The 23,937-nt window shown below is 42.8% G+C and overlaps 1 protein-coding gene across 1 annotated transcript in view; it reads left to right on the forward strand.

Moving 5' to 3' along the window:
- The window catches only part of LOC138284720 (protein argonaute-3), a 916,780-nt gene that overhangs the window by 815,508 nt on the left and 77,335 nt on the right, over positions 1 to 23,937 (forward strand). The window contains exon 17 of the mRNA XM_069223834.1: positions 13,487 to 13,588. Within this exon, the coding sequence (XP_069079935.1) occupies positions 13,487 to 13,588 (102 nt within the window). The remainder of the gene's footprint in view (positions 1 to 13,486; positions 13,589 to 23,937) is intronic.

Consider the following 23,937-nt stretch of genomic DNA (forward strand, 5'->3'; position numbering starts at 1 on the left):
AAGTGTCTATGTTTGTTGCGAAGTCCATAATTTTTATACTAAAGCTGCTAGCATGCGGATGAGAAAAATTAGCATTGTTGCAAATAAGTGAAGAAAAGAACAATTGCTGGTTCATGGCCTTTTGCAAATCAGTACACTGGAGAAACAGAAAAATACGCTTTAATATGAGAGCTACACAGCCATTTTTCGATTCACGCTAACTTAAGGCTTATGAATTCTAATAAATGCAGTCTTTTAATGTTTTCAATTAATCATAATACAAACAATTATTGCTTACAATCGACATTAGTTTACGCATGTGAAAAATTCTCCACGTTTAAATACGTTTCAATTAATCATATTATTAATACAGCATTTGTTAAATATAAGCATTTCACATCTAGAATAGGTAATATTTAAACTACGCTCTCTCAGTCTCTCCTCTGATGACGCTCGTCATCACACAATCTTTTGATCTTAATTTTTCACCTTGCGCATAATACGCATTTCAACATCTTGCCCTTTATGTGAGCTTTCCCATATTTCATTGAACATTTTCTCTCTTTCACTTTCTTCATTTCTTTTGGTTCTTTTAGTCCAATTTCTTTTTACCTTGTCATTGATTCTACATGCTCCCCATAATCCTAATAAACAAATTAAAACAATTAATAGACCCATCATAATTTTTGCAAGTACCCCATTCCAAATGTTGGTAAACCAGCTTCCCACTCGGGCAATTCCTTTTCCAAATTTTTCCCAAACACCAAGTTCTTTGAGATCCTTCAAATCTGTACTATCTCTGGTAAGGTTAGTAAGCATGTTTCTAATTTTCTTACTGTTATCTGGAATAAATGAACAACAATGACGCTCATTAAGCATTTTACAAACACCTCCACTCTTTGCTAAAAGAATGTCTAAAGCAAGCCGATTTTGAAGAGTCATAGCTCTTTCTGCAGCAAGTTCAGTATCCATCAGGAGTATAGCTCCTGTAAAATTTGTCAGCATGTTATCCACAATAGTAGAAAACTTTTGAATTTTCATAGAATTTAAGATAACCCCTACTGATGGGATTATGGCTCCAAATATATCACCAATGACAGCCGCCACTGATTCTCGTTTTTGTCTGGGATGTTGTAATTCAGACGTTTTAGGTATTTGTTTTAAGTCATCAATCTGGTATATCTTTGGAAATACTATTCCCAAATAACATGTCCCATACCATCCCTTAGGAAGACGGTAATATGCATTCAGTCCACAAATATAATAGATTCCAGGGATTGCTGGATCTTGTCCATTTAACATAAAGGTCCATTTACTCTGAAACAAAAACACATGCCTACATTCACTCGTACCCACAAACAAATTGTCTTGATCGGATTTTGGTCTATATATACATAGTCTATCTACATGTAATGCATCTATAGCTAATTTGCCTTGAGTTTTACTTGCAGTATAAGCATAATCATTTGTATAAGTACGTTTTTCTAGGCCTTTTTCTAACCTTTCTTTCAGTGCCTTGCGTCTATCATCTGTGTGATCTAAAAAACTTTTCTCTACAGGAGACAATAAGCAAGTCAAATTATTGCGATGTGCATAAGCAGTTCCAAATGTAAGTGTTGGCTCAAATAATCCTCTAACTATTTTAATATCATGCTCTTTAGCTAATTTATTTAGGAATTCAATCACAGGCACAAAAGAAAACACAACCTCCAAATTTGAATAAAAGTATTGCACATGCTCTTGATTATAGAATCTTGTTAATAGCAAGCTGCAACTAATTCCATAAGTAAGAGGGAGGCTATGATAAGTGACTCCCTCCTGCACAGACGAAGGAATTTTAGGACATACATAACAATCTTTCGCATCCATAGTTTCCACATACTCATTTAACAAGCAATAGAAGACGTTAGTAGAAAGTTCCCCTTTTGCATTAGTTCCCTCATGCATATGTCTTGCGTCTTGCTCAAACCTCTCCCACGGTGATAGTTTAGTAGTGGTAGTTTCAGGTTTCGAAGTTGCATTAATAGTTTCTCTCTCTCTCCATGGCATTCCCACAATCACTCCCACAATCATTACTGCACATACAACACCTATTATAAGACCTAACCAACCACACACCTTACTTCCTTTGCTACTGTAATCCATGTTTGTATAGAATCAGAATAGCAGATCAACAATCAACTTGAGAAGAAAACTCTTTTTTTTTTTTTTTTCTTTTTTACAGCGTCTTCACTCACTCCAGGACCCTTTTCGTCAATTCAGGTTAGCAGCTTGTCGTAATTAGGTTTCCTTAAAGTCAAATCCAGGTTTAGTGTCACTTTCCGGTAGTTTCTAAAGACTCTTTCTCTTTTCAGTTTTCACGAATTCATTTTATCCGAATTTTCCCTTTGAATATCTTCAGGTACCGTAGTATTGGCCTGGTATTTCTCGATCAAAGCAGAATGCTAAAAATTCTTGTTGCCATTCAGAGGTTGTAGCATATGCCCATTCAGGACCTGTATATCTTCTGTTTACTATTCTCTTCCTTTTTAGCCTTCGTTCACCTTGTTGTTCTCCTTCACTCAGATCATCTGCTTGTGAAGTATCACTTTCTTCTATTATTGTCTCGTTTGATACCTCTCTTATTTTAGGATGTGACTTGTCTGGCCAATTATCGCCTCTGTGTGTCTTGGTTTGATGTTTCCCTTCAGGACGTTGGACAGCACCCTCCTCTTGTGATATGGTGTTTTCTCTTGACGGACCTGCAACTGGTTCAGGAGACTCTGACTCGTTCTGATTTGTATCTACAATTTCTCCGTCTCTTTCGTCTTCCTGTTCTATGCTGAGTTCGGGCTCTAAATCATATTCGTCTACTTCTGGGAGAACCTCTTCTTGACTTAGTTCTCCTGCTGCCTCAACTGAGATAGGCACTCTGTCACCTCTCTCGAACTCATTGACAGTTTGAGGGACAAGGCTGTTCTCAGTGGGCTCTCTGGTAGTCTCAGTTCCTTCTTGACTGATCTCTGACTCTGAGAGTTCTCTTCCTGAAGTTGGTGTACCGGAGACTTAAATTTCCTCTTCAACAGGACTCGTTACCTTTCTTGTGTGACTGGCATGTATCCAGTTGGGAACCCCGGCACACTTCACAGCAGTGGTGGTCGTCAATATTACTTGATACGGCCCCTTCCAGCGCGGCTCAAGACACGATTTTCTCACGTGCTTCTTGACAACCACCCAATCTCCAGCTTGCAGAGAGTGTCCTGGTTCGCCAATTGGTGGCAACGTGTTAGCTTCCACCTGGTGAGAGAAAGAGCGAATCACGTCAGCCAAACCTTTGCAGTAATCCAACACCATATCCTCTGTAATATTCACTAGCGCATTTGCAGGTACCGCTGGTAATCTCATTGCTCTGCCCATGAGGATTTCATGGGGGGACAGTCCTGTTTTCTTATCTGGGGTGTTTCTCATAGACATCAGTACTAGAGGTAAAGCATCTGGCCACTTCATGTTTGTTGCAGCACACATTTTTGCTATCCTTGATTTTAAGGTACCATTCATCTGTTCAACTAGTCCTGATGCTTCAGGGCGATAGCTACAATGCAGCTTTTGTTCAATGTTGAGTGCGGCACACAGAAGTTTAATCACCTTATTGTCGAAGTGTCTCCCCCTATCTGATTCTATAGAAACCGGAAACCCGAACCTTGGTATTAATTCTCTGAGTAGTAGTTTTGCAACTGTAAGACTGTCATTCCTACGTGTGGGATATGCCTCAATCCAATGACTGAAAACACACACAATCACCAACACGTACTTCAATCCTCCACAAACAGGCCTTTCGATAAAATCCATTTGCATTTTGTTGAATGGACCTCCAGCTCTCCCAATGTGGCTCAAAGTTACCACAGTTCCTTTTCCAGCATTCATCTGTTGACAGATGACGCACCTGTGGCAAGTGATTTCTGCGGCATGTCTGAATTTTGGATTAAACCAATCAATCTTAAAGGATCTGATCATGGCATCTCTTCCTAGATGGGCCTGCCCATGGTATAACCGTGCAAACTGCGACAAAAGACTATTTGGCAGAACCAGTTTTCCATCTTCTGAAACCCACAGATCATCTGCCCTTTGTACACACTGCATTTTCTGCCAGGAACGTTTTTCTTCTTTGCTAGCACGACTTTGTAATGTCTTTAGTTCATCTAATGTATCAACCACTCGTAATGCTAGACTTAAACTCGTGTCGTTTTCAGGTTGTGGTAATAATTCCCACTGCTCCTTAAATGATATACAGTTTAATGCACAAAATCTTGCAACTTGATCTGCATAGCCGTTTCCCATTGACACAAAGTCTTGTGATCTGGTGTGGGCACTGCACTTTACCACAGCAATTTCAAGAGGTAACTGAATCGCATGTAACAAATCTCTTATTTGTTCACCATTTTTCACAGGAGAACCAGAGGAGGTCATGAAAGCCCTCTGTGACCAGAGTTGGCCAAAATCATGCACGATTCCAAATCCATATCTGCTGTCAGTATAGATAGTGACTTTCAAATTTACAGCTGCGTGGCATGCTTTTGTAAGAGCTATTAATTCTGCCACCTGTGCAGAAAACACTTTCTCGAGCCAGGAGGCTTCGACAATGCCAGTTATGGTACATACTGCGTAACCGGCTCTCAATGTTCCTGCTGAATCTCTTAGACAGGACCCATCAACAAACATAATGCAATCATTTTCTTTTAACTGGGTATCCTGTATGTCTGGGCGAGGTTTGGTACAGAGCTCAGTCACCTCAAGACAATCATGCTCAAATTCTTCCCCATCTTTGATTTCTGTATTTTCATTGGGAAGTAAGGTTGCCGGGTTCAGCACAGTGCATCTCTTTAGTGTGACATTTGGAGACCCCAGTATAATCGTCTCATATTTAGTGAGTCGTGCATTTGTCATGTGTTGTGTCTTAGTTCGTGTCAACAGAATTTCAACTGAATGTGGAACCATTACTGTCAGGGGGTATCCCATGACTATGCCTTCACATTGTGAAAGGCTTTGACCAACTGCTGCAACTGCTCGCAAACAACCCGGTAAGGCTGCTGCGACGGGGTCCAAAGTAGCTGAAAAATATGCTACAGGGCGATTTGCATCTCCGTGGACCTGTGTTAAAACAGACAAAGAACAAGCATCACATTCATGACAGAACAACAGAAAAGGTTTTTCATAATCAGGCATTCCTAATGCTGGAGCCCTGCACATGCATTCCTTCAATTCTAGAAATGATTCAAGCTCCTCTTTTGTCAAAGTGATTGTGTATGGTTCGTCCTTGACTTCTTTTCCTGTCAATTTTATTAAAGGTTTTGAGATGATCGAGAAGTTGGGTATCCACTGGCGACAGTAGCCCACCATTCCCAAAAACATCCTGACATCTCTTTTTGTTGTTGGGGGATTCATCTGCAAAACAGCTGTTATTCTTTCCTTTGATATTCTTCGGGACCCTTTCTCAATCAGATGTTCGAAGTATTTCACTTCTTTTTGACAGTATTGCAACTTTCTGGGTGACACCTTGTGTCCATTCTTTCCCAGATGATTCAACAATGCAATGGTATCATATTTACAACTGTCTCTGGTTTTAGATGCAATCAGCAAATCGTCAATGTACTGCACAAGAGTCGAATTAAAAGGCAGCACAAGAGGTTCCAAATCCTTTTTTAATATCTGATTGAAGATGGACGGTGACTCAGAAAACCCCTGAGGAATTCTGCACCAACTGTACACCTTATCCAGGAATTTAAAACTGAACAAAAATTGACTGTCTTCATGAAGAGGTATCGAGAAGAATGCTTGTGATAGGTCTACTACAGTAAACCATTCAGCATCACATGGAACCTGGAACATTATTACTGCTGGGTTAGGTACCACAGGGCAGCATTTTATCACAATTTCGTTTATTTTTCTCAAATCCTGCACAATTCGAACTTTTCCACAGGGCTTCTTCAAACCCATAATGGGAGAGTTGCACGGACTACTCAAAACTTCTTTCAGGACTCCCTGTCTGAGAAAATCTGCAATTATTTGTGATACCTCAATGAGGACATCTTGGGTCATGTGGTATTGTGGCACTTGTGGGAACGCTGCATTCGGCTTTATCTGTACCTTGATTGGTTCTACTCCCTTGATTAACCCTACTTCTTTCCCAGTCAAATCCCACACTTTCTCTGTTACAGTTCTTTGTAAATCGACAGATAGGTCGATCAAAGTATGCATTGGGAATAAAGTAATTAAAGGGTAATCTTCATTAGTCTCTCCTCCTTCCTCCATGAATTGACTCTCATCTCCCTCATCGTCACTGTTTGTCTGTACCTCTATTCCATCATTGCAACAGGTAATCGAATATTTTGTTTTACATAGTAAGGCCCCCATTCCAACATTGACGGGCGGCGGAGGCCGCCCGCTAATGTTGCGCGGCAGAAATACCGCTCCGCGGTCCAGAGACCGCGGAGGGTATTCCAAGTTTTCCCATGGGCTGGCGGGCGGCCGACGAAAGGCCGCCCGCCAGCCCAGGGGAAAACAACCTTCCCACGATGAAGCCGGCTCGTAATCGAGCCGGCGGAGTGGGAAGGTGCGACGGGTGCTACTGCACCCGTCGCGTATTTCACTGTCTGCTATGCAGACAGTGAAATACAAGCGGGCCCTCTTACGGGGGCCCCTGCAGTGCCCATGCCATTGGCATTGGCATGGGCACTGCAGGGGCCCCCAGGGGCCCCGCGACACCCCCTACCGCCATCCTGTTCCTGGCGGGCGAACCGCCAGGAACAGGATGGCGGTAGGGGGTGTCAGAATCCCCAAGGCGGCGCAGCAAGCTGCGCCGCCTTGGAGGATTCCAACGGGCAGCGGAAAACCGGCGGGAGACCGCCGGTTTTCCTGCACTGACCGCGGCCAAAGCGCCGCGGTCAGAATGCCCTGCGGGGCACTGCCGGGCTGTCGGCGGTGCTCCCGCCAACCGCGAGCCTGGCGGTCACAGACCGCCAGGCTCGTAATGAGGGCCTAAGTCTCTTCCTAGTAAGGATACTGGGCTTGAATCGCATACAACGAATCTATGCAGGCCTTGGAAACTACCAATTTCAACCTGCACTGGATCAGTAATCGGATTAGTCAGATATTGGTTTGCCACACCAACCACTCGTATGGTACGCCCTGAGAGAGGTAATCTCGGTACTTCTGCACTTCGAACTGTAGAGCGTGTAGCTCCTGTGTCGACCAAAAATGAAACCCTATAGCCCATTACTTTTCCCTCTACATATGGGCCTCTCTGATCCACCTCTAAAGATGCTGCAAGCCTGCACTCTTCACTGTCTGAGCTGTCATCTGACCAATCTCCATTCATGCCACTTTCACCTCGTAATGGGAATTGTTGCACAGTGTTGTTTTGGTTGGTTACCTGACCTGTGACCTGCTGAGGAAGCATCACCTGTTGCTGTCCCATCGGAGCCATGGGTAATTGCATTTGCTGTCTAGGCACCATAGGAATCTGCTGCTGCATTGGTTGCACTGATACTGACTGGAAACGCAACATTTGCATCTGCTGCATGGGTTGTACCCCTGGCATTGGTACCAAATTATTCTGAAAATTCGGGTTTTGATGTCTCATTTTTGGACCTCGTGGATTTTGTAATGTACCGACATTAATGCTTTGCTGAACTGCACCATCCTGCATCATATTCGGACAATCCCATTTCCAATGCCCCATGCCCCCGCATGCATGACATGGTGACAACTTTTTCACTACCTGACCGTCATTTTGAATAATAACATTATTCATGTCCGAACCACGGTTCACAAATCCTCGACCTCTACCTCTCGGCTGTGCCTGAAACACACCATGCATTTGCGGTTGTTGCTGTATCATTTGCTGAACTCCATTCCCCTGTATTCCAGCTTGTACAGCCCTTATCTGCATCACCATCACTTTCTCCTTCAACTTTTTCTGCTTTAACTCAATCTCATCACTACAGTATTTTGCATACTGTAATACTTCATCAATCGGTTTAGCTTGCCAACAAATCAAATGATTCTTAATCATCTGGCTGACCTCCGGCCTCAGCCCTTCGACGAACCTAAACACAAGATGATTCATGTCCTTCGGTTCGATAGTCTCAGTACCACTGTAATGTTTGAACGCTTTTAATAATCTCTCGTAATATGCATGTATTGACTCTTTAACCTCTTGAGAGGTCCGGTCGATTTTCTGCCAATCGGTCACCTTCGGCGACACCTTTTGTTTCAAAAACTCAATTACTTTATGATAATATTTCATCACCTCTTCTGAAGGTGCTCCAGTCACCTTATCTCTTGCCGGCTCCTTCGTGGGCTAATCTACCCCTCTTTTGCACTCAAGCCACAAATCTGGCGGAACAATGATCTCAAACAAAGTATTCAAGTCTTCCCAAAGACACTTTGCAAGCTTCACAAACCCATCTGTCTGTTGATACCACTCGATCGTTTTTTCTCTTAACCTAGGGTAATCATTCGTAAAGGATAAAATGTCTCCTCTAGTCCATGGCACATGCACTAAAACACCACCAGCTGTCTCTCTCATAGGTAAGATTTTCACTGTGCCTAGATTAGGTGTGGTCCCAACTTTATTTGACCCTGGGCTATCTCCCTTTCCCTTATCTCTTTTCTTTGCCCATCGGCCTTCCCATTTCTCTAATGTACCCCAAATCTGTGCACTTTGCAACAGTTCTTTCAGGTGTGCCTTCATGCCTGCAGATCTCATGTGTTCAAAATCTTTAGAGTCAAAATCTAATCTGTAGCTTCTTTTTAAATGTTTAGTGTTTCCGATATCGATATTGTATTTGTCTGCCAAATTCGCTAATTTCTGATGGACCTTGCTCACCTCTTTGGTAATCTTGGGGCACAAGTACCTCAATTCTGCCTCAGTGTATGATTCCAACCTATTTACTCCCATTGTTCCTTCCACTAACTCGGCAGCTTCTGCCCCTAGTCGTACAAAATTCAAGTATTCATTTTGTTTTTCTTTCTCAGGTTCAACTGTGGTCACTGTAGTCTTCTGTGAGGTACAAGTTTTCTCTAACCACTCATTTAGCTGTAGTACTGAAAAACCCTGCAGTGAAATGTTCCCTGCATGTATCATTGGAGAATGTGAGGTATTCGTACTCATAGTTTGGGGAGTCAAGACTCCCAACCCTGCTTGACGCATCGCTTCGAGAGATGCTCCTACTGGACTAAGGTCCATCAAGGGTCTCGGTTGTTCATATACTTGTTCTCCCGGGGCCATTATCTGTGGAGTTCTCATAGGCCCTCCTCTTATCGCTTCCTGAGTCATAACTCCCTGTTCACATGTCCCTGTTTTATCCTGTGCATACAACGGCACCGGGGGACCAACAGTAATAGGTAGCGATATAGCGGCAGGTGTCTGACCTGATCCTAAGCTTCTTGGAGCTGCAACACCATAGGTCTGCTCCAGTGTACCTGGTACAGGTACTAACGGTGGTCCTGCTACAGGGTTATACCTAGGTATCAGCTGTGGCGGTTGAGACACTAGCTTCGGAGTCGACTCAATCTGTATTAACCTTGGCTTTGTATATATCGGGTCTGGCGGCACTACCAAGTTCGTGGTAGTCGCAAGCACTGGGACATCAGGGTAAATTCTTTTTATCTGCGGTGGAGGCTGCAACTGTATCGGCAAGTCTGGTGCAGTGGGTACACTGACACCATTCTGTATCGAGGTTGTATCGCTAGTCTGTACCGTATCAGTAACTCCCTTCTCCTGCGTCTGGTTCCCAGGATCCAAGCTAGTACTTGGAGCACTGTCACTCACCGCATACAGTGGCGGACGATCATGTAACAATCTATCCATAAATTCCTCATCATCTGAATCATCTTCCTCTTCCCAGGACCTTTTATTTTCTTTAGTTTTGCCTGAATCTTTGTCGGTTTTGCAGGAGGCTTTCCTTCCCTGTGTCTTTTCACCCTGTGTTATTGCCGGAAATAACTTCAACCCATCTACAATTCCCCGTCTCCACATTTTGTTCTCATTGTCCCATCTAGCTTCTGCATAGGATTTTTCCACCCTTTTCAGTCTTCTCTGAAACCTTTCTTGTCTATGTTTAATAGCCATCAAGTCCCAGATCGCCAAAGCCTCGTATTGTGCCGGTCTCGGAGGTAGTTTCTGCGTACTTAACATCCACCTCAAATTTTCTAGCACCTTTGGATTAAATGTCCCATGTTCTGGGAACGCTAGACACCCCTCTTTCTCTGTTAATTTGCACCATTGTTTCATCCATAAACAAGGTGCAACACCCTTTTCTTCCATAACTGTATAAGCTGGAGTACCCTCAGGTGGTGTAGGTTCCCCATCGGTTGCAACAATATATACGTCTCCTTTTAAAGCGCTTTTGAATGCCTTGACAAAATTCATTTTTGCAATTCTTTATTTCGTATTCAATCAGAAATGGCTTAGTTCCCAGGACGCTCTTCACCTGCCCTTTCTCAACCTATTGCCTCTCACGGACAGCAGCCAATCCGTGCGCGACCCCTCTCGAAATCTGACCTATCTCAGCGCGGCACCACTGACGTCACACTCACACATACTGCAGCTGACAAAGTCTTGCAGCTCGTCCACTCTTCACTGACCCCTTACAACTCATACAAACTAATGCGAATTATTGCGAGCACCTTAAAATGACAACACAAATCTGTCGGTTTACTACAGGAAGGGTAACACATTCGCTTCAGAACTTTACAGAAATTTCACTTGAAGCCTCGGCCGCTACTCTCTCCTTCTCAGTTCCCACATACGCAAGCAGAATTCGACCTGCAAATCCTACTCTCGACTTGTCAATGACTCCTTCTAGTGCACTTTAGAATTTGTCAAATCTCCATCGAAGGTTTCACACATACATCATAACTCAAAACTCAACTTGTCAACCACGCCCGATTGACCTATTAAACCTCACAGATTACAACATAAACCACATTTATCATCATACTCCGGAGTCTTAGACCTCAACAGGTCCATACACAACAACCAACCACATGGATAATTTTGAGCAATAAGCGCTACATTCATATGAAGTACGCTGACTTCCCTACTCTCATACTGTGGAGTACGCCCACTCCTGCTAAACAACACTTAATTTGGCCTAAATACACGCAAATTTTCACAACCACCTGCAAGATGCATAAGCTTAGGTAAGCGCAAAGACTCTAACCACACATACTATGGCGCAGAGAACATTCCCAACTCATTTAGGCAGGCTCCGAGATCCCAGGAAAGCCATGGCGAACCTAGCAACCCATCATCTCCCCAAATTGCAGTATCACAGAAAAACAAATTAAACAATGAAACTCCGTCCTAGGGCCCCCAAGGGCCAAATCGTCGCTCTGCTACCAGAACTGATAACGCGTCCGTCTATGTTAAATTATACACATCGGGACTCGTTTCAGGCCGATGAATCTTTGGACCCAGTGGTGAGACACCGTAAGACGAGACAACTGATCAATACATCAAACCATATGTCAATAATATTGTTAACATATATCACCACAATATATTTCACTTTAGACATTAATAAATCTTCGACGCAACCATGACCTTTCAGTCATGAATAACCACACCTTATTGAAGTTTTGTGAATTTTATTCCCTATTGATTACAATCTAATAGCAAATGTATTAATCTCAAAACCAAGAAGCAAAGAACATTATCACAAAGCGGCGACTATGATAAGTTTTCATCAATGCAAAGATCACAAATATAAGATAATCATATGAAGATAACAAATCAAAATACATAGAACCTCCTAAAGGTCTTAGTTCAGCATAGCACCATGTCAGTCACTTCAGTTACGTCAGTTAAGATGAACACCTCATCTAGCCACTGATTAGCATTAGCATGTTGGGCTTCATGCAAAACAATTTAGAACATCAATTTGAAAAACGTCTAACTAAGGTCTCTAATCAAAACACACAGCAGTTGGTACCTAGAAAGGAAAGGCAAAATAAATGAATTTCCATTAGCAAGGGTATAATTACCCTCCTCGGAATAGGTCAGCATACAGGGCCAGTCTTCGTCTTCAGGACATCAGTTAAATCGCCATCAGTCTATCTAAGCTAAGGGCAGGGGACACTTCCCTCATAAGGAAGAAAGTGTAATGGGGCAGTCTATGGATGAGGATAGTTTTGTCTAAGTCTCAGATCACCAAATAGAGTGACAGAGTTTCTGGATGCAATCAATATCATTCCCTACCTAATGCCGTTTGTTCCTTGTGTCATGAGTTTTTATCCCTTTTTCGAAATACATTCCCCCAAAATCCTATTGGTCAGTCACTACACCCCACTATCTGTAACCTATCAATTTATACATTAAGTAATACATTTGTCATTCTATGATATTTCTCGTGCTTCTAATTGGTCTTTATAATTGACGTTTTTGTAGGTGGCACATCCGGGGTTACTTCATTTTCTGGCACACACTTCGGGTCAAGAGTTCTCTTCTCCGCGATTTAATGTCCTTGAAAGTGTCTATGTTTGTTGCAAAGTCCATAATTTTTATACTAAAGCTGCTAGCATGCGGATGAGAAAAATTAGCATTGTTGCAAATAAGTGAAGAAAAGAACAATTGCTGGTTCATGGCCTTTTGCAAATCAGTACACTGGAGAAACAGAAAAATACGCTTTAATATGAGAGCTACACAGCCAGTTTTCGATTCACGCTAACTTAAGGCTTATGAATTCTAATAAATGCAGTCTTTTAATGTTTTCAATTAATCATAATACAAACAATTATTGCTTACAGTCGACATTAGTTTACGCATGTGAAAAATTCTCCACGTTTAAATACGTTTCAATGAATGATATTATTAATACAGCATTTGTTAAATATAAGCATTTCACATCTAGAATAGGTAATATTTAAACTACGCTCTCTCAGAGGCACAGGGAGTAACAATAGCCTTTTCGTGTTTATTGGAAGCACCCTTTTGTGCTACAGAATGTATTTGTGGAAGGCACCATTTATGGCACATATACCCTACATGCTCACAACACGTAAGTAGAATCACAGATTTACAGAGAGGCAGGGAGCAGGTGAAAAACCTATTCTCTTGCCTATCAGAATGCTAACACCAACCATTGGTTTCCCGGTACCCTTCTTAGGGTACAGTCACCCTTCAAAGCATGCACATAATCTACAGCCTCATGAAAGAAGTGATGGAGGTCCATCACCAGTCTTGAGATTGATGACTTGTTGGAACAAAAATCAGAGGAAAAGGCCATGGCATACCAAAGTGAGATTGTCTGATGTCCCAACAAATGTAAACAAATATAAACAAAGCAAATTACCCTAGTGCACATTAGAGCAAAATGTTGATTTAATATCCATTTTTCTATTATGTTAAACGCAAGCCATAGAGTTTACTTTTAGGTTTCAGCTTGGCCTAATTAACCTGAGCGTGCATTCTTATTCTTGTCATCGTCTTTATAATTTTGTTGCTCTTCATTTAAACTGTACCCAGGTTGGAAGGAGTGGGAACATACCAGCTGGAACAACAGTGGATACAGATATCACCCACCCCTACGAGTTTGATTTTTATCTCTGTAGCCACGCTGGAATACAGGTAAATCAAGTGTCTGATAGTTGAATATTGTCCAACTAAGTGTCTTGTCTCAAATCACTTATATTAAGATGAAACCTCAGTTCTAAATATTTTTTTCCCACACGGATGTCCGGAGCAAAAGTTAACTACAATTATTTACCATTTTAAAACAACTAAATCAACATTAGGTATTAAAGCAATTTAATGTGCCTGAATCTGCATTTTCTAATTCTTTTTTTTTTAAAGGAAAACAAATATAAATGTACGGAATTGGAGCTAGATAGACGAAGGATGACCAAGGCCTCTGTGTGTACTTGCATAATGACTTTCTTACTTGTACCCGACGCACAACAGCATTGCCGCCAGCCGTATTACAAGCTGGCTTCATTGTTGTTGTGCGTTTCCCGCTGGGCCAGCGGACGGAAACAGGTTTCAGCCTGCTGGCCCAGCGGGAAACTCATAATGGGGCCAGCGGGAAGGAGACCACACTGGCGGGAGTTTGACGGGTGGCCTTTTCCACCTGCAAAACTCCTAAGGAGGGCCTTAGTCTCATAACTGATAATTGTCTTAATTGTTGTTTCGGGTGCCACATTTCTTGTCTCATCAAGGTAATGTCTTAGAACCCTTTTCACATCAAGCGAGTGAATGGTCCTTTGCACCAGAGAGGAGGAGTTAGGATAAATGTGGACAGAACTACAGCTTGATCTGCATAAAAATCCAAGGTAAAACAATCTTCCATCAATGGATATAAGCCTGTGCACAGTTCTTTAGATCATTGATTTCACCAACTAATCGTGCAAACTTAATGCCAACAAACATATGGTTAAAACTAAATTTTACAGAGTGGATGTTTTCAGGGACCCAAGAGCAGGACTCATAGCTTAGACAGATAATATTTTGATTTTAAGATGAAGCAAGTTTCTTGATAGGAAATAAATATTTAAGATATTCTAAAAAAATCTTTAGTCACAAGGACAGTGAAGAAAGATACTTCAAAATAACTTTTCCTGTAGACCTTGATGAGTGGTTGGTGAACATCTATAGAATTAAACAAGAATCTTGACCTAGTTAATTCTATGAGATGGGTACCAGTGTGTTTTATTGGCACTTGATAGAATTAATTATTTGTTTTGCACAGCAGATGCAGAGCCTTGTTCGCTTGAGCCTCTGGCTGCCTCAGGATGTTCATGCAGTCTGGTGGCAAATTCAAATGAATGTATTTCATGAATTTATGCCACCGAGATCAGTGACAAAGGTACGGTGCAGGATTCTCTTCTTACACTGGACATCAGATCCTGTCTGCACTGCACACTCATGTGGTTGCTAAGAATAGTTAAAGAAAATATGTGAACCATTAATGGCAAGGCTACTTGGGTGCTTAATATTAGCTAGCCTTGGCCTGGCTAACTTCAGCTTGATGAACTTTTTTGCTGTCTCTGGGAACAGAGTTTAAGTGCAATAAAATGAATTTGGCCAGCCAGTCATAAACAAATTAATTTCCCTCGGATCCTGTCTTTTGTATCTTGACCTGCTTCCTTAGAGAGGTTCCCCAACTTATTTTCCTCCCTCATTCTACAAGTAGTGGCTGTGTTGTCTATCTGCATCCACACAGAGTTGTTCTTTTGGGCTAGGCAAAAGGATTGTAGGGTCAGATGCATTGGCTTAGGTCTAGCTTATTATCTGCTAGAATTATTCCCTAGATGATCACATACAGTGGATCTGAATTTTCTAAATGAATCTCACCTCTCTGTTAGGGAGACACCTTTCCCTATGGCATAGATTGAAACAGTTCTCCTTTAATAAGGCTTTATATACCCAATGGGGGTAAGGCTTTAAGGCTGTATACAGTATTGATCTGTTTCCCCAGTTACATAAGCACTCCCTCTACTACTCCTGTATGCCATCTTACAGAGGTCACATTTGCAGTATCTTATCTTGATCACAATCAAAATACATGATGCCATCGGTCCTATGAGTGGGCAGGCTTTTGGACCATCAAATGGGTTTTCTGATTATATGTGTCCACAGATCCTACTATAGGATCAGCTTAATGTGTGGATACCAAATATTTACTGATGCGTTGACTATTATTGAACAGGGCACCATAGTGAGATGCCTTAGAGGGCCTTGCGGAAGACACCCCAGTAGCACTTTGATAAAATCCTTCTCACCGATCGGCTTCTTCAGACAGACACTGAGGGATTCCATTGAGAATTATTTTAAGAAAAATGAGGTAGGTGATTTAGCCCCCACCTTGCTGTGGGATGCCTTCAAGGTTTTCAGAGGTTCAGGTGAAACAGAAAATCACTGTGTGACAGCTGTGAAGCAGTTTTAGCCCTCAAAAACGTGTTGGAAGTCGAAATTAGAAAGGCAGAGGCTCATCACAGACAAACGACATCCCTAAAGGCCTGGCACTAAATGGTGGCATTGCAGGAGGCGAATCAACTTGCCCGCCATAGAGAAGGCAGAAAAAATGCTTCTATACTTACGGCAGAAGTTCTACGAACATGGCAATAAGTTGGTCCAGTGGATATGGCACTGTATGATAGAAGACACCATCCCTACCATAGTGGGGGGAGAGGGCAAACTCTTGAGCGACAACATGGGCAAATGTGGACCTTTCAGCGACTATATCCCCTTTGGCCAATATTGTGGAACCTTACGATCTTTCCTTGGTATCATATGCTGACGACACTCAGTTGGCACACTCTCTTTCCACCAATGCCAACGCAGAACTGGCTAATCTATCCTCCTGTCTTTCAGATGTAGCTAGATGGATGGGCAACTCTAAACTCAAACTCAATGATGATAAATCAGAAGTAATGTTAGTTGGGAACTTCTCTCTCCTCAAGTCCCTGGCCCTGGTACTGGAAGGATTAAAAGATCTCCCTCCGCCTAAAGAAAATATAGAGTTTAGGCTTCTGGTTAGACTTACGTCTCACAATGGATTGCCACTCCAAAATGTTGGCCGCAACTTGTTTTGGCCTATGAAGAACTATTAGAAAGATTTTTAAAGTTCTTCCATCCTTGGCCAAGAGACTTTCTCTCAGGCCTCGTATTGTCTCGTCTAGACTATGGAAATTCTCTTTTCCTGGGCTCTCCTGGCTACATAAAAAAGAGATTGCAGGTTGTGCAGAATGCTGCTGCCCGTCTGCTTATGAATATTCCCAGACACCTTTCTGCTAAACCAGCACTGGAGTCGCTCTACTGGCTTCCTAAAGAACAACGTATTAATTTTAAAGCTATTTGCATAGCACAAAGCCCTTCATAATAAGGGTCCGATATTTCTTAGGCAAATTATAACATCTTATACCCCTCAGAGGGCACTTAGATCCTCTTCCGCCTTGCTAGTTAACACTCCTCGGGCTAAGAAAGCAAATATGGGGAGGCAGTTCTTTTGCTTTTAAAGCTGCCTACCTCTGGAATTCACTCCCTCTGGAACTTTGTCAAGAGCATCTGGAATCCACCTTTCACAGGAAATTGGAGACGTTGCTATTCTCAGCATAGGCACTTCCTAGTTTAGTGGTTCAATTTTTGACGCTGGGAAGCCTTCGGGTAGCCACGCGCTCTATAAATGCAGTAAACTAAACTACTATAGGGCCCTTTATTTGGAGGAGGCAATACCCAGGGGAGAGGCCAACCTCAGCTGCTTGACATGGGCCAATGCAGATAGCATGAAGGAATTGATCACTAAAGATGAAGTCCTGAGAGCAACAAAAGATATGTACCCTGGTAACCGCTTGGCCGGACGGGCTCACCAACTGCTTTTATAAATATTATGTGCCTGAGCTGGCCCCACACTTGGTTACATTGTTCCACTCCTTCTGCAGTGATGAACCACCACACCTTCGATGACCCTTGCACCCATCACTCTCATACATAAGGTGGAAACATCTGCAAATAATGTAAATCCTATAGACCGATAGTGCTCCTGAACTCCGACTTAAACAATTTCATGGGAGTGCTGGCTAATAAGCTTCTACCACACCTCCCCCATCTTATCAGTCTGAACCAATTAGGCTTAATTCCTCAGGGACAAGCTGTGTATAATATCTGGGGCGGTTCTGCACCTGATTAAGAGGGTTACCAATATGCAGATCCCCATGGTGATCCTGTTCCTTGATGCTGAAAGGGCATTCAACAGCATCAGCTGTGACCAAATGTTTCAGGTACTAGAGGCGATAAGGTTGGGTGCAAACGTGCTCATTTGTAAACAGATTGTTATAAAGGTACCACCGTAAAAGTCTGGGTAAACATGCTGTTCTCAGATACGATTCTCCTGCCAAGAGGGAGCACAATAAGGTTGCCCTCTGTCACCTATTGTTTTGTCCATTTAACCCCTGGCGGCTATGATACGACGGCATCCGAATAGACTGGATATGCCAATGGAGATGATCACCACAGAAACAATCTATTCTCAGATGATGTCCTGTTGACACTGAGAGACCCTGAGCGTTCTACCCCTCATGTGAGGGAGGCATTGGAGGGGTATAGGCAGATAATACAGCTTTAAAGTTAATCTCAGTAAATCAGAGATTCTCAGTGTAGGCATACTGACACTGACCAAAAACAACATTCTTGAGGTGACTTCTTTACGATGGGCGGAGAAGCAATGTAAGTACTTAGGGATATATATCACGCTGACACACCACTTCTTATTTGCAGCAAACTACCCTCGCCTAGTCCATGCCATCACTAGTGATCTACGCAAAAGGAAGGTCTCCTGTTGTGGTTGAGTAGGGTAGCAGTAGGTAAACAGAATGTTCAGCAACGCTTACTGTATATTTTCCAGGCATTCACGGTGGTATTTCCTAATGCAGGCATAAAGGCCCTCCAAATGGAGACAGATGCCTTCTTACAAGCCAGCAAACGCTCCAGACGGGTGGGTCTACCAGATGTAAAAATGTACTACCAAGCCACCCAACTCTCTTCTTGGTCCCTGTATGAAACAGAGAGACACTGGATCCATGTAGCCACAGCGATGGTGAACCACCCCCTTCCCCAATGCTGGTTGGCAGTGAGCTGGCTTCTCTAACATGAAAGGCCACAAGTTTGCTACTACTCTGACTCCTAAAGCCATAAATAAAGGTGTGGGACTCTCTTACATAGAAGCTGATCCTCACTTCCTTTTCCTCCCCATACGCACCTCTATTGAGTAATCTGGACTTCATACTTGGCTTGGTTAAAGGAGACTTTGAACACTGGTCAAAGGATGCTGAAAGATATGTTACATGCAGTTGATATCAAACCATTTCTTCCGTGCAAACACGAGCATCAACTCCAGGAAACTGAGCACATCCAGTAGTTTCAGTTGCAACACTGGGCCCTTCACCCAAATAACAAGGAAGCAATTTTCAGCCTTTAACTTCATGGAAAAAGCTATTCCATACGTTTAGCGACCCAAAGGACCTTATATCCAATATCAATGCATTACTATAGGTAAATCACCAGCATGGACCATACATGGTGCAATGGCAGAAAGCCCTTGGAGAAGCAGAACTCACCATCTCAATGGGGAAACTTGAGGGGGATATCCCATCCTTGAGCAAAAGTGTTCAGAATAGGGAAATAATGTATAAGACAATTATGGGATGGTACGTAATGCCTGAAAATGTGAAATATATGCATAATACGGCTGATGGGTTATGTGGTCAGGGTGCGGACAGGTGTGCGATATGCTGCATAAATGGTGGAAGTGCCCACGACTGACACTCCTCTACAAAGATATTCTCAGAGGCATTAAGGGGGTGATTAGCTTCCTGTTACTGACAATGGAAAAAAACAATCTGAGGGCTACTAATGGAATGGCACATAATTATGAGGAGATGTGGGACCCTGTAATATTTTATTTACAGGCTAAGTACTTCGTCTATGGCTGCCGAAATCGTTACGGTATTTGTGACTCACAAGGCAACTAATGATTTTTAAGTATCTTATAGTTTACAGTGTGTTTACTTTGTGAGCGCCTATTGTGCTATCATTGGCCTGTCGGAGGCAACTAACCGTGATATTTGAACCACATGTGTAGTCCGGTGGGCGTGGAGGGGAGGGGTTGGGAGGGCAGTCAGGCTTGGCTTTGGGTATGCTGTTGAAACTTGACTCTTTTGATGGTTTTCTTGTGACACCAACTGAAAACAAACAATAAAATATCTTTGAAAGAAATATTTCTATGTAGCTACAAGACCTTCAAAAGGTTATTTGTGATCTGAGGGTGCATCCTAATATGCTATAGAAAAGTCTTTATACTCATTCTGAGTGAGATAGGAGATAATATACAGTAATTTTCAGTCGAGCTGTTAAAAAGGATAGCAGCACAACACAAGACATTTTTGAGACCATATCAATAGAGAGGGTGAAGGGTCCATCATGTCAAGATGTTTGTGAGCACCTCAGAAAGCATCCTACATGCAGGATTGTCTAAAAATTTGAATATATGTTATACTCAAAAAACCTTTTCAAAACTATAACACCACTTGCTGCATACATGTACAAGTAATGTGGAAAAGTGCAGCCTCAAATGCTGTTGTCATAAGAATTAAATAAGCACCCTGTTCTTTTAAGGCTGTAGAGTCTTCCACTACACATGATGCTTTTCGTGTTGACTTGGTTACCAGTCTCCTTCCAAGACTCATACGTCAACAGAATCCTATGCCCTTACCTGTTTGTTATTGAGAATTGGTTTGACATTGATGCGAAAACAGAGCCATTCAATGACTTCAGGCCCACTTGATGTAGCGTGGCATTCACCTTCTGTGCAGACGTTGTCAGTATACCATTTGGCGTCACCTAATTCAGTGTTGAGGTTTTATGACATTGACTTTACAATGGAGAAATATTTTACTGCTATTCCTGCAGGGGATTGATTGCAAATTCCATTGCAGACTCTTATTAATTCTCCTCTTCCATTGATGATGTCAAGTAAAGCCTCTATGTCTCCTATATGAAAATTACCTTTGCCTCCCAGAACATCTTTGTAGGGCAGGACTCTTCTTAGAATTCCTTAGTCTCCTTTGAGGTGTTCAGATTCTGCACTGTAGGATCCTCACTAATAGTAAAAATTTGAGAATATTCCCACCAACACGTGGAGACTCCGGAACACTAATTTTGCATAGCATAGTAAAAAAAATCTTTAACATTTCAAAGTTAGGGGGTGATTCTCACCCTGGCGGGCGGCAGAGGCCGCCCGCCAGAGTTCCCCCCTCCAAAATACCGCTCCGCGGTCGAAAGACCGCTGAGGGTATTTTGGGATTTGCACTGGGCTGGCGGGCGACCGCCAAAAGGCCGCCCGCCAGCCCAGTGCAAATCATCCTTCCCACGTGGACGCCGGCTCAGAATTGAGCCGGCGGAGTGGGAAGGTGCGACTGGTGCAGTGGCACCCGTCGCGTATTTCAGTGTCTGCAAGGCAGACACTGAAATACAAAGTGGGGCCCTCTTACGGGGGCCCCTGCAGTGCCCATGCCATTGGCATGTGCACTGCAGGGGCCCCCAGGGGCCCCCCGACACCCAATACCGCCATCCTGTTCCTGGCGGGCGAACCGCCAGGAACAGGATGGCGGTATGGGGTGTCAGAATCCCCCATGGCGGCGCAGCAAGCTGCGCCGCCATGGGGGATTCCCAGGGCAGCGGAAAAACGGCAGGAGACCGCCGGTTTTCCCTTTCTGGCCGCGGCTGAACCGCCACGGTCAGAATACCCTGTGGAGCACCGCCAGCCTGTTGGCGGTGCTCCCTCCAACCCTGGCGACCCCCTTAGTCTTTTATATGTCATCTTCATAGAGATCAGCAGGAAGTCTTTTGCCGAGTTTTTGTAACTGGAATAGCAAATTTGGAGAGCTGGAAGAAAGGCCACATTTTAGCAGCGAATTTTAAAGGAAGGAAGCCTGAAAAACAGGGAAGGCATTCGCCTGAGATGGTTGATGGGAGATTAAAAGGTCGGATAGGAGAGAAGGAGACACAGGAAGCAGGGCGAGGTTAATTGTGCTACTGAACCTATGCATTCCATAAGAAAAGGCGCCTGTGAGGGGAGATTTAAAGATAAGAGGCGACATATACATTATCACCGTCTTTCAAGACATCCCGGAGGTCACATGAGCACTGTTTGATGTTAAGGCATGTTTCGGACCCAATATTTTTCCGACTGGCCCTTAAACCATTAGCAGTGATAACTTTAAGGTGATTGTTTCTTTGACGCCAGGCAGATAGCCATCAAGATCACTGACATTGAGGCTTCCATGTTTACTGTTGTGATATTCACTGCCACCTATAAAACACTCATTCATTGACCTTGAGGTACACGTTGTCTGAAACATCTATGTCCAGGCACTTTTCCGTTGCTCCTTTAAAGCCACAAGCAGGACTTCCCTCTTTCTCAAGCCTCATTTCACCTCTTCCAGCTAAATGGTAAGGATGGTGATTTCTGCTGCTGCCCCGTTTCAGAATTCTTTACCATCTCTGGATCTGCCTTTAAAATCACAAGAGGTTCAAAGTAGGACATCACCGTCTCCATTAAGGGAGATGCCTTTGCCAGACATTCCATTCACACTTATCAATGACCCAACACCATCTCTTCCAGTAACACTGAATGGGCGAAAATGGAGAAGATTACCAGATAGATCTCCACCTCAGCTGGTGCATTTGGTGTTGAATTCTTCCTCAACATATATCCCTACCTTTCCCTCAACTTCTCCTATGTTTTAGTCCCAGTAGATGATATTAATACATTTCAGAATATATTAATAAGTGGTTAAACAAACTTAATATCCAACTAGAAACATCACAGTCTTCAGTTTCCATTATTATAGAAACACTTCATCCTAGAGCGTCTCCAAGACTGACCTCGCCATCGGTACCAGGCTTTGCAGAGTTAAAAGAGGAGTATTGTACTCTGTGACAATAAAAATGGCAGTTCCTAGATTACAAAAGATGTACAAAGCATCAGAGAAGGATTCTTCATATGTACGTCAAGAGCCAAAATCGGATTTAATTATTGTTTCAGTGGTGCCTAAAAAAACACCCATGTGCCCCTGAAACGTCAACTCCACCAGGCCAGAGGAAGTAAAAAGGATGTTGAAGTTGCCCTAAAAACTGCTAGTGATACTGCCGAAAAACTCAGGCAAGACCCTAACAGTTACAAATCATGAATCTTCTATTCTAAGGGCCATTTCCGGCACACACACATGTGATGAGATGGAGAGATTGAGGAAGGAAGCAGAGACACGTAAGGTGATGGGTCTTGTAGAAAAGAAGACATTTTTCTTATCTAAATATCGACGGCGACACTACCGTTTTCAAGATGGGCAGATAATTCTATCCTCTCTACAGGCCTGTTGCCCTTGTGGTCAGCAGCAACAACAATAGGAAGTGCCCCAGAGCCAAGTGGGAAGAGCCCGTGATCAGCAGCAACATCAGCAGTCCTCTTGATCTGGAAAATCCTGACGCCAATTTAAGCAATAAGTACTTCACTTCTGTTACCCACTTCAGTGAGAGGGAGTGTATCAAAATACCTGGAAGAGTGTAATAGAATTTTAACAGACAAGTGGGTCTTGCAGATCTCAAAATGGTACAAAATTCAGTTCAAAAGACCTCCCTTGATGATTCCACCAAAAAGTGTGCCAAAACATCAGCTACTTGCTCTAAGATAGGAGGTAACATCTTCAAAAACAAGTAATAGAACCAGTTTTCCACAACACTGAGGGAAAGGTATTCATTCTAGATATTTTTGAAAGAAAGGCGAGAAGTGTTTTCATCCCATTCTGTATTAGAGGCAGGTCAACAAGTACATCAGAATGCAAAAATTGGCCTTAGAGATAATTGATTCCCACTCACGAAAGGAGATTGGATGCGTTTGTTGCATTTGCAGGACACCTTTTTTCATATTCTGATTATACAAAAACACCAGAAGTTCCTAAAACTCACTAGGGGGGGAAGCTTGTTACCAGTTCATAGTGCTGGATTTATGTATATCCATACCTAGACAACTGGCTAATAAAAGCTCATTCCCCAGAACAGGTTCAGCAGTATAACACCACTACCATAACTCTTCTCTCTGTTTAGGTCTCCATGTCAAATATGTAAAGTCAATATCAGATTCTAGACTGGTTCAGATTCTAGACTATTAGGACAGGCTTCCCCATCAAGTAGCTCGCGAGCTAGTGATAACTCTCCAGCTACCAGTAAGTAGCTCTGCTGTGTGGGTCCAGCCTACTAAATTAGAAGCTTTTTCTTGGTTGATTTAATATATGTATACAAAAATTGAAAAGTGCGAATTTGAGATGAAAATGTGTATTTTTCATAACTTATAATGTTATGTTTGGAGAAAAATGTTTACATTTCTAAAATGTATTTACAGTTAATATTTGAGTAGTAAATACTGC

The sequence above is a fragment of the Pleurodeles waltl genome, chromosome 3_1 (genome assembly GCF_031143425.1).
Source record: "Pleurodeles waltl isolate 20211129_DDA chromosome 3_1, aPleWal1.hap1.20221129, whole genome shotgun sequence".
Taxonomy (NCBI): domain Eukaryota; kingdom Metazoa; phylum Chordata; class Amphibia; order Caudata; family Salamandridae; genus Pleurodeles; species Pleurodeles waltl.